A 15,341-nucleotide genomic window follows, 5' to 3' on the forward strand; every position below is an offset into this window, starting at 1 on the left:
TCCTCTGCAAGAGCACCCAGTGCTCTTAACCACTGAGATCTCTCCAGCCCCCCCTTCTTTCTTTTCTTCTCTTCTCTCTCTCTTTTTCTCTCTCCCTCAGATAGGATCTCAGGCTGGTCTCCAACTCACCACGATCACTAGGTGGTTGATAACCTTGAAATTCTGACCCTCCTGCCTCCAGCTCCCAAGTTCAGGGACTACAGGTCTGCACCACATTGCCTGGATTATGCAATGCTGAGGATGGAACACAGAACTTTGTACACGCTAGGCAAGCGTTCTACCAACGGTGCCACATCCCAGTCTACTGCTGGCTTTTGAAGGGATTCATCTGAAAACATAATTCCTCCCCCCAAGAAAACAAGCAGAACCCAGATTCCTGGCAAAAACAAAGTAAAGTTTATTTAAGAAGCTCAAGTAGCGGTGAGATAGGGGTAGGAGAGAAGAGAGGCTCTGGGGTGAAGCCCCTCCTCTCACCCACCTAGTGCAACGATTATGAGCAGCTGGCTGGGATGAGTCAGGAAGGTGGCATCTGAACCCCACAGCGCATGTTTGCTGGAACAGCAAAGTCTGAAAAGAAACCTCAAATGATTCTGAAGACACAGGAATGACTCATGTCTCACAGAGACCCAGAAGTGCTCAGGGCTCTTTTGAGGGACTACAGTTCTAATCCTCAGTCCTTCCCTTCAGACCCCAGCCTCCTCCCTCAGACCCAGGGGTCCAGGCCCAGCCCTCCTCTCAGTTCATGGAGTTCAGGATCCTACCCACTCAGATCCTCCGGATTCACACCCCCAATCACTTTCCTCAGACCCTGGGTAAACTCACCTATCTGCTGCGGCTTGGGCAAGTTCAGGTTGTCCATGACCTTAATAAACTCCTCACAGGTGAGGGTGAGCCGTGGGTTCAGAGTCCGTTCCTCCTCCACAGTAGAAACTGTGAGCCCTGTCGGCCATAGGGGAGGGGAAGAAAAGTAACCAGGGTCCAATACCTTGGGCGACTCAGAACTACATTTCCCAGGAGGCCACCCAAGCCTGAGACGAACTGGCCCTTTCCTGAATGGTTTTACGACACTGTCCCGCCTCTCTTCAGGCACTATGGGAAATGTAGTTCCTACAGTTCCCCGCACTCTAGGAGGACGTCCCAGGAAAACGTATGCCCTGCAGATGTATCTTATTGTTTTACATCCACACATCACGCCCACGCACATAATCTTCTGAGCCACGGGAATTTCTGGGTTCTGTAGCCTCCGTGCCACATGAGGACAACAGGCAGAGGGAATTCCCCTGCGTTAAGCGACAGAGGCCTGTCATGGCCTCTGGCAAGCCCTCACCGTGGTAATCGTGAGCCGGGTAGATGAGACAGTTGCCTGGAAGCGTGAAGATCTTTTCATGCACAGAGTGGTACAAAGTCCTAGCACAACCTGAGGAAAGAAAACTCGGAAGTCAGAGAGTCAGAGGGACAAGAGGAGCCCCCGACCCCCTTCTTTCGGAGAAGAACAGGGAAGATGGAGGAATTAAGGCTAAACCCTCTCCCTCATCTCCAGAAAGCCCGTGTTTCAGAGACACAGAGAAGGAAGGGCATTCTAGGGGGTGGTACACCATATATGAAGAACCGATGACCGGTGAGAAATTCATAGGGATGATTTGTGATTCGGTAAGTACCAGGGGTTGTGACGCCATCCCCGGGGAGGTGAAGGAAGAGCTCTGGGCCAGCAAGGTGGACATGGGGACAAGGGGAAGAGTGACTCTAGGATTTAGATACAGAGTGCTGAGTCCTGGGCTGGAGGGAGGCTTCGGGAGTTCAAATCCCCAGAACCCAAAGCAGGGTGTGGGCCATGCTCCTGTAACCCCAGCTCTGTAGGCAGCAGAGGCAGGGGGACCAGCCCAGGTCCTCAAGGAAACAAGGTGAAGCATACAGACAGGGCATCTGACATCTGCCCTGGCCTATGAGCACACCCCCAGCCACACACAAGTGCACATATACCACACACAGATATACAAAAAATTTCTGAGTCCTCAGTGACTAGGTAAAAGGGAGGTTAGGAGTCACAAGCCAATCTAACTGCCGCCTAAAGCTAAACCCCAAAAGTTACACTGCCCCCTAATGATTAGACAATACACAGTAACAACACTGGTGTGTGTTTGGGTATGTGTGTGAGCACGCATGTTCTCTGTTACCCAAAATGACCTTAGACTTTCTTTTTTTTTTTTTTTAATTTTATGTGCATTAGTATTTTGCCATGGGTTTCCAGTCTCCTTGGAACTGGAGTTACAAACAGTTGTGAGCTAGCTGCCTCATGGGTGCTGGGAATTGAACCCGGGTCCTCTGGAAGAGCACTCAGTGCTCTTAACCAATGGGCCATCTCTCCAGCCCCAACCTTATACTCTCGATCCCTCGATCCTTCTGCCTCCACCTCCTGAGTGCTAGGATTTAGAGTACAGCTCAGCTGTTCCCAGCTGATGAAGTATGAGTATTGCATCTACCCACTGAGCTACACAGCCCCAGAGGCACATTCATGCATTTATTCTTGTGGCTGCATTTTTTTTTTTTTTTTTGAGACAGGGTCTCTCTACAGAGCCCTGACTGTCCTGGAACCAGGACCAGTTGGCCTCAAACATTCAAAGATCCTATTCTTAACCTTCTCACACACGCACACACACTGAGCTGGAGAAAGGAGTTGGTCACCTTGTTGGAAGTCTGTTCGTCCACACCCTCGGATCAGTAGGGCATCTCCAGTGAAGGCCATGCTCTGGTCATCCAAGACAAAGGTAACACAGCCTGGGGTGTGGCCAGGGCTGGCCCGAGTCTCCAAGGCCTGGCAGGGATGCAATGCAGAGAGACAGTCACCAGCAAGCTTCACCGGTCCCCCCTAAAGCCCAATCCACCTGAGGGAAACAGCCGAACAAAGGACTACAGCAACCATTTGGTTTAAAGTTAATCTGAAGACTGGGCGTGGTAGCAAACACGTTAAACAGCTGTCCTCGGGAGGTGGGGGCAGGAAGAACTGATGTGGTTCACAGGTTCACAGCCAGCCTGAGCCATGACAGGACCCTGTCTTGGGGGAGAGATCAGTTTGAATCAGTCTTTCTTTCTTTCTTTCTTTCTTTCTTTCTTTCTTTCTTTCTTTCTTTCTTTCCTTCCTACCTACCTTCCTTCCTCCCTTCCTTTCCTTTCTTCCTTCCCTCTCTTTGACAGGATGTATCCAGGGTGGAATCAAGCTTGCTATGAGATCAATGATGACCTTATCTTCCAGACTTCCTGCCTTCATCTCCCAGCTCTGAGCTTGCGGGTATGCTCCACCAGGCTTTAGTATATACAGTGCTGGATGGAATCCAGGGCTTTGTAGGTTTTTTGTTTTGTTTGCCAAGTGTTTTGGCAGCTGAATGAGACCCATCATCAACCCAGACTGAAGCTCTGAAGAACAAAAATACCCCAGATGGGTTCCCAAGATAGTCAGAGGCATGCATTTGTAACAGGCTTATACCACAGGGGTCATGCACCAAAAAAAGAGAATTATTATTATGCATCTCAATAAGAAAATAGAAAAATAAACACCAGGCTGGGGGATATAGCTCAGCAGGCTGTGCACACACAGGCTGTGGGTTGGGCCTGCAGCACTACCAGAAAAACAAAGACTAAATTAGCATTGAGAGGCTTGCTGATGGACAGGGGAGAAGACTGTGGGTAAAGGTGCTGCCAAGCCTGAGGACCTGAGTTCTAAGCCCGGGATCACATGATGGTAGGAGAGACCTGGCTCCCTCAAATTATCCTCTGACCTCTATATTTATGCCATGGTACATGCACGCATATGCAAAATGAACATGATAAAAACTGAGTGCTGTTGTTGGAAAGAAACTTGGTGGTATTTCAAAAAAGCTTGATATAGTTACAAATAAAGTTTACTATCCAATGGGTGCAAAAGACGGGTTATAAAGCAACTTCCACAGTGAGATCCTGTGCTGGGTAGCAGATGCCTATAATCCTACTACTAGGGAAACTGAGGCAGAAGGAGCGCAAGTTTGAAACTAGTCTAAGCTGCAAAGTTCCAGGCTCCCTGAGCTCAGAGGGAGACCCTGCCTGAAAGGAAAAAGCGGTGCTCTTGGTAAAACAAAAAGTTACCAGCTGAACGTGTACTATATCTGTTGCTTTTGTTGGTGGTGTTTTCAGACAAGATCTTCCTAGGTAGCCCAGGCTGGCTTTGAATTCATGGGTCTTCCTGCCGTGGCCTCCCAAGTGTGGGAATTACAGGCATGTGCCACCCTCTTCTCTTCTGTTGGCTGATAGTTTCTAAGGGTCTCAGGCCATCACAGCAGAGGCGTGGTGGCTTGGGCATGTAGCAGGGACTCCTACTACAATGGACCATTAGGCCCTGATTCTTTCTCTTCCTGGCTCCCTGATGCAGACTCCCTGTCTTGATGGCCTGCCCCAGCCTGGGTTCACAGCCAGCTCTTTGCAGACTGGACCTTGCAAATGCTGAGCAAAGGTCCTTTCTTATTTTTAAAAACATTTAAAATTGTACTTTATTCACTGTGTGTGAGTGTGCACAATGTGTTCTTGTATGTGAGCACGGCTCTGTGTGTGTGCATATATGCCATGGCTTGTGACTGTTGGACAGATGACAATTGGCTGGCACTGGTTCTTGAACTCCACCCTGTGGGTCCCAGAGTAAACTCTTGTCATCAGAGTGGGCAGCAAGCACCCCCTACCCGCGGAGCCACCTCACTGGCCCACATCTATGTTTACATTGGGAGCTGGAGAAATGGAATCACACCACTCTTGCTTGGGACCAGAGTTCTATTGCGAGCACCCAAGTCAACCACCTGTAACACTACGATACAACCACATTGACACCCCAGTTCCAGGAGGACTAACACCCTCTTCTGGTCTCTAAGGGTACCTGACATGAGTACTTCCTAATATGTGAGCACGTGAGCACACGCGCGCGCGCACACACAAACACTCATACACATATATACACAATTAAAAATAAGTATTTTCATGATATTTGTCATAGACGTTTTGACACAGTGACAGAAAATTAACAGCCAAAGACTACAACATGGAAGAGTACACGGTAAGAATTCAACATGGGAGCACACGGTAAGAATTCAACATGGGAGCACACGGTAAGAATTCAACATGGGAGCACACGGTAAGAATTCAACATGGGAGTACACGGTAAGAACTTAACATGGAAGTACACTGTAATAAAACTTGGAAGAACAAGTCCAGCATGGTGGCTCAGGCCTACAAACCCAGCACTTAGGAGCCAGGGTTCAAGATCGCCCTCTACTGTACGGTGGATTAGGGGCCAGCCTGGGCTACATGAACTTTGTCTCAAAACAAGACAAATAACTTCTGAGAATGAAATATCTACAAATGAGAGCAGCGAGCTGGCTCCCTGAATAAAGGGGCTTGCGGCCATGCCTGACGACCGGAGTTTGATCCCTGGGATCCACCAGGTGGAAAGAAAGCTAACTCCTACACCTTGTCCTCTGACCTCCACATAGGAACTGTAGCATGTGCATGCCGCCCCCACTCCATCTAGACAGCCTGCAGGTGAGCTGCAGGGCTGCGGGTGTCCAGTTAATAACACCCACGTGAGTGGCTGTGTCAAAATTAGGCTAGTCTCATAAAAGGCATTTGGATGCTTTTCTTCTTTTTCTCCAGGCACTGGAATGCTTAGAATAGTTCTGGCACGATTGTTTTCCATAAGTATGGAGTGATTCTCTCATGTGATTTACAAGAGCTATTTTCTACACATTCATTTTTCACAACTATTTGTAGGCGGGGAAATGGTGCTGAGAACTGAATGCAGAGCCCTGACTTTGCCAGGCAGGGGCTCTACCACTCACTGAGCAACACCCCAGCCCCTCACTGGGGTATTCTAGGTAGGGGCTCTACCACTGAGCCACACCCCAGGCCCTCACTAAGAGATTCTAGGCAAGGGCTCTACCACTGAGCCACATCCCAGGCCCTCAATGGGGGAGTCTAGGATGAGGTTCTACCACTAGTCACACCCCAGGCTCTCACTGGGGGACTCTAGGCAGGGGCTTTACCACTGAGCCACACCCCAGCCCCTCACTGGGGGATTCTAGGCAGGGGCTCTACCACTGAACTATATCCTCAGCCCTCTTAACTTATTTGTTCAGTTGTCTTTTTACAGAGTCTCATGCAACCAGGAAGCCTCAAAATTACTGAGTAGGCCAGAGAGGCCTTGAATTTGCAACCCTTCTGCCTCAGCATGCAGAACAGCTGGGATTACAGATCTCCCACGTCTTTTAAGATGTTCCCATGGCCACCGTGACAACCAAATGACAATAATTCCTATTGCTTACCAAGGTTTCCTGGGACCCCGTTCAAATGAACCCTTCCTCCACCCTGTCCCAGCCGAGCCCTGGCCTGCTTCCTGTGTCTCTTGATGACTCTGTAACTCAGCTGTTCTAGAGTTTTATGTAAATAGATCAAAATAGTTACAAACAAAACAAAATTGTTGGAAGCCAATGGCCTAGTTCCAAATCTCAATTCTATCAGCTCTTAGGGCCTATCTGATTATTTGCAAAATATACATAAATGTCGTTCCCAGCCTCTTGAAATGCTACAAAGATTAAACTGCTTCATGGATAAACAACTGGTGCTCTACAGTAAAAACAAGAAAAAGGGGCTGGAGAGATGGCTCAGCAGTTCAGAGCAAGTCCTGTCTTCCCGGAGGACCCCGGTTCACTTCCCAGCACCCACAATGCGGCTGACACCCACCTGTAACTCCAGACATACACACGATGCATATACATATGTATAGGCAAACAGTCTCAGAATTTTTGTTGCTGTTGTTTTGCTTTTGGAGATGGGGTTTCTCTGTGTAGACCTGCCTGTCCTGTAACTCACTCTGTAAACCAGACTAGCCTCAAACGCAGAGTCTGCCTGCCTCTGCCTCCTGAGTGCTGGGATTAAAGGGGTACACCACTACCACTCAGCAAAATAAATATATACTTTATAATTTTTAAAGTAATACATAAGACACTGGGCATAGTGCTGTAACCTTATCATCTCAGCACTCCAAAGCAGGTGGATTACAGGCTCATGTGGAATGCTGAGTGAGTTCGAGGCCAGACTGAGCAATTTAGTGAGATTCTGTCTCAAAATGAAAAGTAGGGGCTGGAGACAGCTCAGCAGTTAAGAACACTGAATACTCTTGCAGAGGACCCAGGTTCAATTTCCAGAACCACTCATGACGGCTTTCAACCACACATATATAATTCCAGTTTCAGGGGATTCAACACCCTTTTCTGCCTCCTCGGCAGGCACTCATGTGGATGGAGGACATACATACATGGAAGCAAAACACTCACACACATTTTAAAAATGTCATTTTAAAATATAATGGTAAGGCTGGGGACTTAGCTCCGTGGACAGCCCCCACACTCTTTGTGAAACTTGCTGACTGATGAACCGCGCAGAATATCCCGGAAGAATACTGCTGGCCTAGCAACAGCTGGCCAGAGGCCGTCCTGACCCATCCATCCATCAGCAATGCCTCTTTCTTTCCAGGACGCATAAAACACAGGATATTATGTACAACCAGACTCTCCCAGGCACCATTGGCCTCGCAGCTCACGCAGCCTGCACTGCCCCCTAGCGGTCAGCCAGCTCCAGGCGCCAGGTCCTCTGGCCCCTTCTGCCTTCTCAAGTCCTAAGTGGTGTTGGCGCCCTCTGCGGTTCGTATGCCCTCAAATCTCATTTTTTCCACTGTTGCCAAATGGCTCTGTGTCTCCATCAGCTACATTTCCTTTATTTTGTGAAAGAAAAGGTATTTAAGACGGCTCAGTGGTTAAGAGCTCTTGCATAGGACCAAAGGTTGGTTCGCAGCAACGAGATGAAGGCTTACACCTGTCCTTAACTCCAGTTCCAGAGGATCCCACGCCCTCTTCTGGCCTCCACAGGAAGGGGGCATGTACGCCCGTGTGCTTACATGCACGCAAAACACAGAAACATAAAATAAAACTAATAAATTTAAAAAAAAAAATAGGAGGCAGACAAGATGGCTCAGCAGATGGCTGCCAAGACCTAAGTTCAGTCCCCATTATCTACACTATGAAAGGAAAAAAAAAAACTGAGTCCCAAGAGTTGGCTGTCCTCTGACATCCACACATGAACCCGGCACATACACACAATAAGTAAATCATGTAAATTTTAATTAAAAGGACTAATGATAGCAACTAAAGAAAGAAGACTAAAGATGTAGCTCAGAGATACAATGCTTGTGTAGAATCCCCCAGTGAGGGGCTGGGGTGTGTTTCAGTGGTAGGGCATCTGCCTAGAATCCCCCAGTGAGGGGCTGGGGTGTGGTTCAGTGGTAGGGCACCTGCCTAGAATGTTTATGGCCCTGGTTCCATCCCAGCACTGTAAGAGACAGACAGCACCCGGCAGTTTGACTAGGTTAAAGGTAAGTCCTCACTGTAACTCAGCATGGCGATTCCTTGGAACTGAGTGCAACTTCTGACTTGTGCAAACAAGAACATCAGCACCACCCTACAGTGATGGAAGCCAAGGATAGCCATCCAGGGGAGCAGGAATAAGCAAACCATGGGATCCAAGTCAGGGGGTGGCTGTGGGGGCGGGAACCGAATTGGACTGAAAGCCCTGTTTTAAGTCCTATGATCTGAGAGGACTCTTGGCCAGAACAGCAAGCATGGTCACGCCTGGGAGGCCAGCAAGGCGGAGGTGAAGGCAGGAGGATTACATCAGGAGTTCAAGGTCCATCCTGGCAATACAACAACAAATCCAAAGTCAGCCTGCCCACACTACTACAGGAGACCCTGTTAGGAGAAGAAGCAGGGAGGGATGGATTTTTAGCACAGGCAAAGGAAGCTAAGACAAGAAGATCTCTGTGAGTTCCAAGCCCACTAGGGTCACATCAGGGGGTGGAACATTCTAAAACTCAAATTTTAGGAGCCATAAGTGAGGCTCTGGAACTCACAGCCAGACTTCTATCTTGTGTGTGCCAACGGCTTTCACACACCACGAGAGAGGCAGGTCACCAGAACGCATTCTCTGTGGCCTGTAGAGATTAGATTAACCATAATCATTCACAGAAGTTGGCCAGGCCTGACTATATAACAATGAGAAATAAATAATTTAAATTCAGAAGGCAGAGGCAGAGGACTCTCTGTGAGTTTGAGGTTAGCCTGGACTAAATAGTGGATTCTAGGCTAGCCAGAGCTAACTTGCCTCAAACCATAACAAAAACAACTGCAGACACAAGAGGAAGGAGGGAGACAGACTCTGTGTACTTCTTATCTTTGGTTTGGAGAAAGGGATACTTTCTGCTGCACAGGCAAGCCTGGTACTTGCTAGTAGCTCAGGCTGCTCACAAAATGAAGACTTTTCTGCATCTCCCGAGCTAGGATTAGAACATTGCATCACCAGGCCTGTAATTCCCCAAAAGTTGAATGCCAAGTGAAACTTGGAGATTGTGCAAGTCAGGATGGTCCCAGGGCAGAGGGATCGGCGGCCAGGAAGAGCAGAGAGGCCTGTGGGGTTCATGAGGATGCTCTGTGTAGGGATATGGAACCCAAGAGTAAACATATAAGAACACAAGCAATTTGTACAAGTACAGTGTGTTCACACTTTACCTCATTTTACATAACACCATTTGTTGTTTTGTTTTAGAGCTGGAAACAATCTCATGTCTTTCTTTGAATGTTTTTATTACATTTTATTTATTATTGTTGTGAAGGAATGTGCATGCCATCGGGGTCAGAGGACGGTTTGTGGGAGTGGAGCCCCAGGTTGGCCTTGAGTTCATCCTCCTGATCGTCCTGCCTCCACCTCACAAGTGCTTGGACCACTACTCCCAGCTATAATTCAACTCTTTTTTTCCCCCAAGACAAGGTTTCTCTATATAACAGTCCCAGCTGTCTAGGAGCTCGCTCTATAGACTAGTCTGGCCTCGAACTCACAGAGCTCCATCTGTGTCCGGGGAATGCTGGGATTAAAGGTGTCTACCACCACCACCTGGCTATAATTCAACTTTTAAAGAGGGCAGAAAACGTAAGAGTCAGGAAAAACAGACCCATAAGATCTGTAAAGAATTTATGCCTAGTAAGACCCACACTAACTGGCGTTGACACAGCTGAGGGGTCCTGGAACCTTCACATAGTGCAGGCAGCACTGCAACTGGACCCCAAGAACCCTGGCAGTAGCACCCCCTCAACGGCCCCAAAGTGGAATGGCCATCGCCTGACCAGGGGATGAGTAAAATATGGTAGGTCCATCCTGTGCCAGACTGTTGTTCAACAATCAAGAGAATGAAGTACCAACGGGGGCCTGGACATGAATGAGCCCTGACAACACACTGAAAACCTTCAGAAGCCAGCCTGAAAGACCACAAGTTCTATGTGATACCCAGACAGGAAACTTCAGGCAGATAGAAAGGACAATAAAAGAGAATAAAAACAATTTACCAGTCAAGCATAATGGCATAAATATCTGAAGTTGTAGCAACTAGGGAGGTGGGGGGGGGGCGGTGCGGAGGATCAGTTCAAGGCCTGCCTGGTGTGTGGAGTGAGTTTAAGGTCAACTTGGGAAAGTTCCTTCTCTCAAAATAAAAAGACTGGGGTATGGCTCAATGGTAGAGCGCTTGCCTAGAATCCCCCAGTGAGGGTGGAGGACAGGAGTAGAGTGTTTCCCTAGCAAGAATCAGACCCTAGGTTTTATTCTCTGTACTGGGGGGAAATGTTGCCTAAAGGTTGGGTGTTGTGATACAGCCAATCCTAACAACCGAAGGGTTGAGGCAGGAGAAATGACAAGTTCAAGGCCAGCCTAGGCTACAGAGCAATATAAAAAAAGAAGGAAAGATTTATCCAAGGCTGGGAAGGAGAAGAGGGCGGCTTCGGGTGATACCTTGATAAGAGTCATAAGAACATCCTAAAATGACGTGCAGCTATGAACACAGCCTTCTACGAATGCACTACCAGTGATTGACTTAGGGCCTTCCGATGGGTGAATCATATGGCATCTGGATTATATCAATAACATGCAGTAAAGGAAAGATAAACATGGGAGCCAAACGCAGCTAAGCCCTTCCATCGTTCACCAAACTCAGAAGGGCCTCTCTCTCCATTTATCGTTTTGTTTTGTTTTCTTGTTTTGAGAGTGGGTCTCCCATGGACCAGGCTGGCCGTAAATCTTCCTGTCTCTGACTATTCAGATTGAAAGTATGCGCAAGCATGGCAGCTTTTTTTTGGGGGGGGGGGTGAGATGCAGGGTCCTGTGTAGCCCTGACTAGCTGAGGGTGACCTTGAACTTCAGATTTTCCTCTCTACAGCTCCCAAACACTAGGATTACAGGTGTGTGCTCATTACACCCATTTTAAGGGTTTGGGTTTTTTTTTTTTTTTTAAGATTTATTTTATTCTCACTGTGTAGCCTTGGCTGTCCTGGAACTCTCTCAGTAGACCAGGCTGGCCTCGAACTCACAGAGATGATCTACCTGCCTCAGCCTCTGCCTCCCGAGTGCTGGGGTTAAAGGCATGCGCCACTATGACTGGCTTGTTTTTAAGATTTTAAACAGTCATTTATTTATGTGTGTGTCTGAGTGTGGTTCTGTGCCAGACAAGGACACCGGTCCTCCTGGACTCGAGTTTTGACCAGTCTGAACTGGGAACTGGGAACCCAACTTGGGTCCTCTGGAAGAGCAGCAAGTGCTCTTCTCTACAAAGCCATCTATCCGGCCCCTAAGAGCTCCTATTGACACAGCCCCCGTCCTTACCTTCAACACCCCGCCCCACCCCAGAGACACTTGTTACTCTCTAACTAGTACCGCTGACACAAATAAGCAATGTATCTTTCATCCACTTCCAAATACACGGGTGAAATCAAAGTCTCTTCGGCAGTTACACCCTCTCCACACCACACACGGCCCTCATTTCAGCCAACTGCCTCCAAAGAAACTGTCCCCATTCCACAAGACCATCAACCCAGAGGCCGGGACCTCAAGCTAGCACCAGACATTCTGTCCCCTGGGTCAGCCAAACTACATCTTTGGCAATCCCAATCACCTGTTTCCTCCCTCTGGGTACAACCCTCCACCCAGTCCATGGTGCCCTGGGTGGCAAAGCTGGCCGGAAACCAACTGGTTAAGCATGTAGCTGACAGAGAGAGAGAGAGAGAGAGAGAGAGAGAGAGAGGGAGAGAACCTTCAGGCCTCTACTGGGTGAGGCAATAGGGCTGTGGCTAGGGTGAGGCTTCAAGGCCAACATTTAAGGAGGAACCCAGGTTGACCCCAAATTTATACCACCATGCTAGTGAGTGCCACCTTTAGTAGTCCTGGGTACCTCCCAAGACCCACCCCAGACCTATTGCTGGACAAGAGGATGCTCCTTCCTCAAAGCCAAACCCCAATCAGCTTTTATGGAAATATCCAGGTCAAAGAACCTGCCCCAAGGCCTCAGAAAACTTCCACGCTGTTGACTTAGGGGGATTGGCCAGAGGCACGCCTGCCTACACAGCCTCCTGCCCCAGTGCCTCACCTGAGTTTATGGTACTTTACACAGACAGCAGAGCTGAAAAATCGGTGCCTACGTCCACTGAGCCCTCTTCCCTCGGACCCAGCAGCCCCTCCCAAGCCTAAGGGATTCAAGCCAACACCTTCTCCCTAAGACCAACTCACAAAGCTTCCGAAGCGGATGGAATCACCTTCCTCAATGTGCACGTCAGCCTGGGCTCCACTGAGGCGGGAAATGACCGACTGGCAGCCGGGGAGCAGGGACCGGAGAGCCCCTGAACCGGTGATGTGATCAGCATGGCAGTGGGTATTCACTAGGAGAGAAGAAGGCAGAGCAAACTGAATGTTGCCGGCCCACAGCATTCAACCCTCAGACTCAAGGAGGCCGACCCTAGTCTTCCTCCCTCAGACCCAGTCTCCCTAATCAGACACTGTGTTCCAAACCTCAGCCCTCCCCCCTCCCACTCTGCGGTCCAGACCCCAACCCTCCTCCCTCAGACCCAGGGTCCAGGTCCAGTTTTCCTTCCTCAGATCCAGGGGTCCAGGCCCCACTCTCTTCCTTCAGATCCTGGGGTCTAACCCCCCAAACTCCTCCCTCATCCAGGGGTCCAGACTCCAGCCCTTCCCCCAGACCAGGCCCCCAAACAGCCTCCCGTTTCCCCAGCTCACTTTCTCCGTGGCCCCGCCTCTCACCCGCCCAAGTTTGGTCCACAGACTAACCGGCGTAGAGCAGCTTCAGTCCCAACTCCTTAACCAGCTGAGCATCCCGTTGAGCCGTCTCCAGAACAGGGTCGATCAGAAGGGCCTCTCGAGACTCCGGGTCACCCAGAAGGTAGGTGTAGGTGCAACTCTTGGGCTCAAACATCTGGGAGGGGTGGGGTACCGGAGAGAGTTCTAGGACCTGATTCCCATGCCTGGGGACCCAAGAATCCAGGCCTCCCCTCTATCATCTTCCTAGGATGCAGCAACCCCACCCCTCTTTGCCCAGGGATCAGGAGTCAGCTCCCTCCACCGGAACCAAGGAATTTCATCTTCCAACACGCCCCTAATCAAGGACCCCGCCCTCCTCTGGTAATGGACCCAGAACTCGGCCCCAAGCTCAGGGTACCCCTGATCACTCACCTTTAAGGGATCGGGACCCCTTTTTTGCAACAATCAGGCGAGATGGGCCCCCACCCCCCAAATCTCCTTTAAAGAACAGAGAAGTCCCACCCCACCCGCCACCCCGGACCCGGGACCGCTCGGTCATTCGCCCCGCCGCACCTGCCGCAGGAGGACCGGAGCCCTGGATGAGCTTCGCTGGCTCAGCCGTCGCACGGCGACCCTGAGAGCCGCGCTCGCCATCGTGCCCGGGCCGGCTCTGCACTGAGCCCAGCAGTCTCCCCGCCTAAGCCCCACGCACCGGGGCTGACCCGGGAGGGCGGGGCGGGGCGGGGCCTGTCTTAAAGGAACCGCAGATGACCCAGGAAAAAGCGCCCGCAAAGGGGAGACCCTGAAACAGGCTGAAAAGAGATCAGAGACTCAGGACATCGGGGATACTGCTGTAGAAACAGGGAGAGAAGTAGAAAGCCTCCAGACACTTGGAGACATGGAACATTTTCCAGAAAAACACGTGGTCAGCTAGTCATCCTGTGAAAAGAAAAAAAAAAATTGAAAGTCAGTGTCACCGGCATTTTGAGGAACTGTTGGATAAGTGCCTGATTACAACTCTGTTTTGTTTCATCGTTTGGTTTGGTTTATTTTTATTTTATTTTGCTTTTTTGTTTGTTTGGTTTTTCATCACATAGCCCTGGCTATCCTAGAACTTGCTCTGTAGACCAGGCTGGCCTTGAACTCAGAGATCTCCCGCCTCTGCCTTCTGAGTGCTGGAATTAACGGGGTGTTCCACCACATCAGGCAGAGACAGGGCCTTTCCATATAGTCCAGGCTGACCACAGACTTGTGGCAATCCTGCCTAAACCTTCCAAGAACAACAACAAAAATTAAGATTTTAAAAAATTATTTCTAATTATGTGTGTATCTGTTTGGTGGGGGCACAGGTGAGAACCTGTGCCAATCCCCTGGAGCTGGGACTACAGGAGGCTGCGTACAATGTCGGGCTAGAAATAGAATTTGGGTCCTCTAAATGCTCTTAACTGAGGAACCATCTCTCCAGCCCAAAAAAAAATCTTTTAAATATTTAAAAATTTCTTTTTCAAAAGAATTCCATGTGCACATAGCAGTCAGAGAACAACTTTGTTGGGTTGGTTCCCCCCCCTTTCTACCTTTACATGGGTTCCAGGGACCAAACTCAGGCTTCTAGCAATGGTTGCTTAGCAACTGAGCCATCTGAAAGCCCCTCATAAAGGTTATTTAAGCAACTTTAGTCTCTTTGTCAGAAATAGTTATTGTTTTCCTTCTTTATTTCTTTCTCCTCCTTTTGTTCTCTCTCTCGTTATTTTTAGACTGGGCCTTTGTAGCCTAGGCTGGATTTGAAGTGCCACATAAAATCAGAATGACTTTGAACTTCTCTGTGCACACACACACACACACACACCTTCACTTCCCAAATGCTGACATTACAGGTGTGTGACACCACACCTGGCTAACGGGGTTTGTTTGTTGTTGTTTGACTGTTCTGTTTCTTCCTCTCACAAACATCTCCGTGCACACAGGCACCTGCTTTGTGTTGTATCTTGCAAGTTCACTGTGAGGGTCATTTGTCTTCTTTGGGAGTTGAAGACTGAGAACTTACTGACCACTTATACCAAGGATGCAGAGATAGCTGGGTGTTGTGACGCAGGCCTCTAATCCCAGCATTCTGAGGATTGCTGAGTTAGACCAGCTAGGCCTGCCCAGTC

General features: G+C 49.3%; 1 protein-coding gene across 1 annotated transcript; it reads right to left on the reverse strand.

The window, feature by feature from the left end:
• Positions 1-373: 373 nt before the first annotated feature.
• On the reverse strand, positions 374-14,017 carry Ethe1 (ETHE1 persulfide dioxygenase). Its single transcript, XM_050127104.1, has 7 exons — positions 13,765-14,017; positions 13,222-13,366; positions 12,667-12,815; positions 2,683-2,812; positions 1,328-1,417; positions 823-939; positions 374-567 (listed from the first exon to the last, which is right to left on the reverse strand). The coding sequence occupies exons 1-7, from the start codon at positions 13,843-13,845 to the stop codon at positions 515-517; spliced, it is 765 nt and encodes a 254-aa protein (XP_049983061.1). The 5' UTR covers positions 13,846-14,017; the 3' UTR covers positions 374-514.
• Positions 14,018-15,341: the final 1,324 nt, after the last annotated feature.

The sequence above is a fragment of the Alexandromys fortis genome, unplaced genomic scaffold (genome assembly GCF_014885135.2).
Source record: "Alexandromys fortis isolate MF-2015 unplaced genomic scaffold, M_Fortis_MF-2015_v1.1 scaffold_262, whole genome shotgun sequence".
Lineage (NCBI taxonomy): Eukaryota > Metazoa > Chordata > Mammalia > Rodentia > Cricetidae > Alexandromys > Alexandromys fortis.

What these genes read in the sequence shown, in the direction of transcription:
- Ethe1 (XM_050127104.1), bottom strand. Translation starts at nt 13,845, where the DNA reads ATGGCGAGCGCGGCTCTCAGGGTCGCCGTGCGACGGCTGAGCCAGCGA. An exon ending in CTCCGGTCCTCCTGCGGCAG is followed by an intron (nt 13,367 to 13,764) that starts GTGCGGCGGGGC and finishes CACCCCTCCCAG; the next exon opens with ATGTTTGAGCCCAAGAGTTG. An exon ending in ACTGAAGCTGCTCTACGCCG is followed by an intron (nt 12,816 to 13,221) that starts GTTAGTCTGTGG and finishes CTTCTCTCCTAG; the next exon opens with TGAATACCCACTGCCATGCT.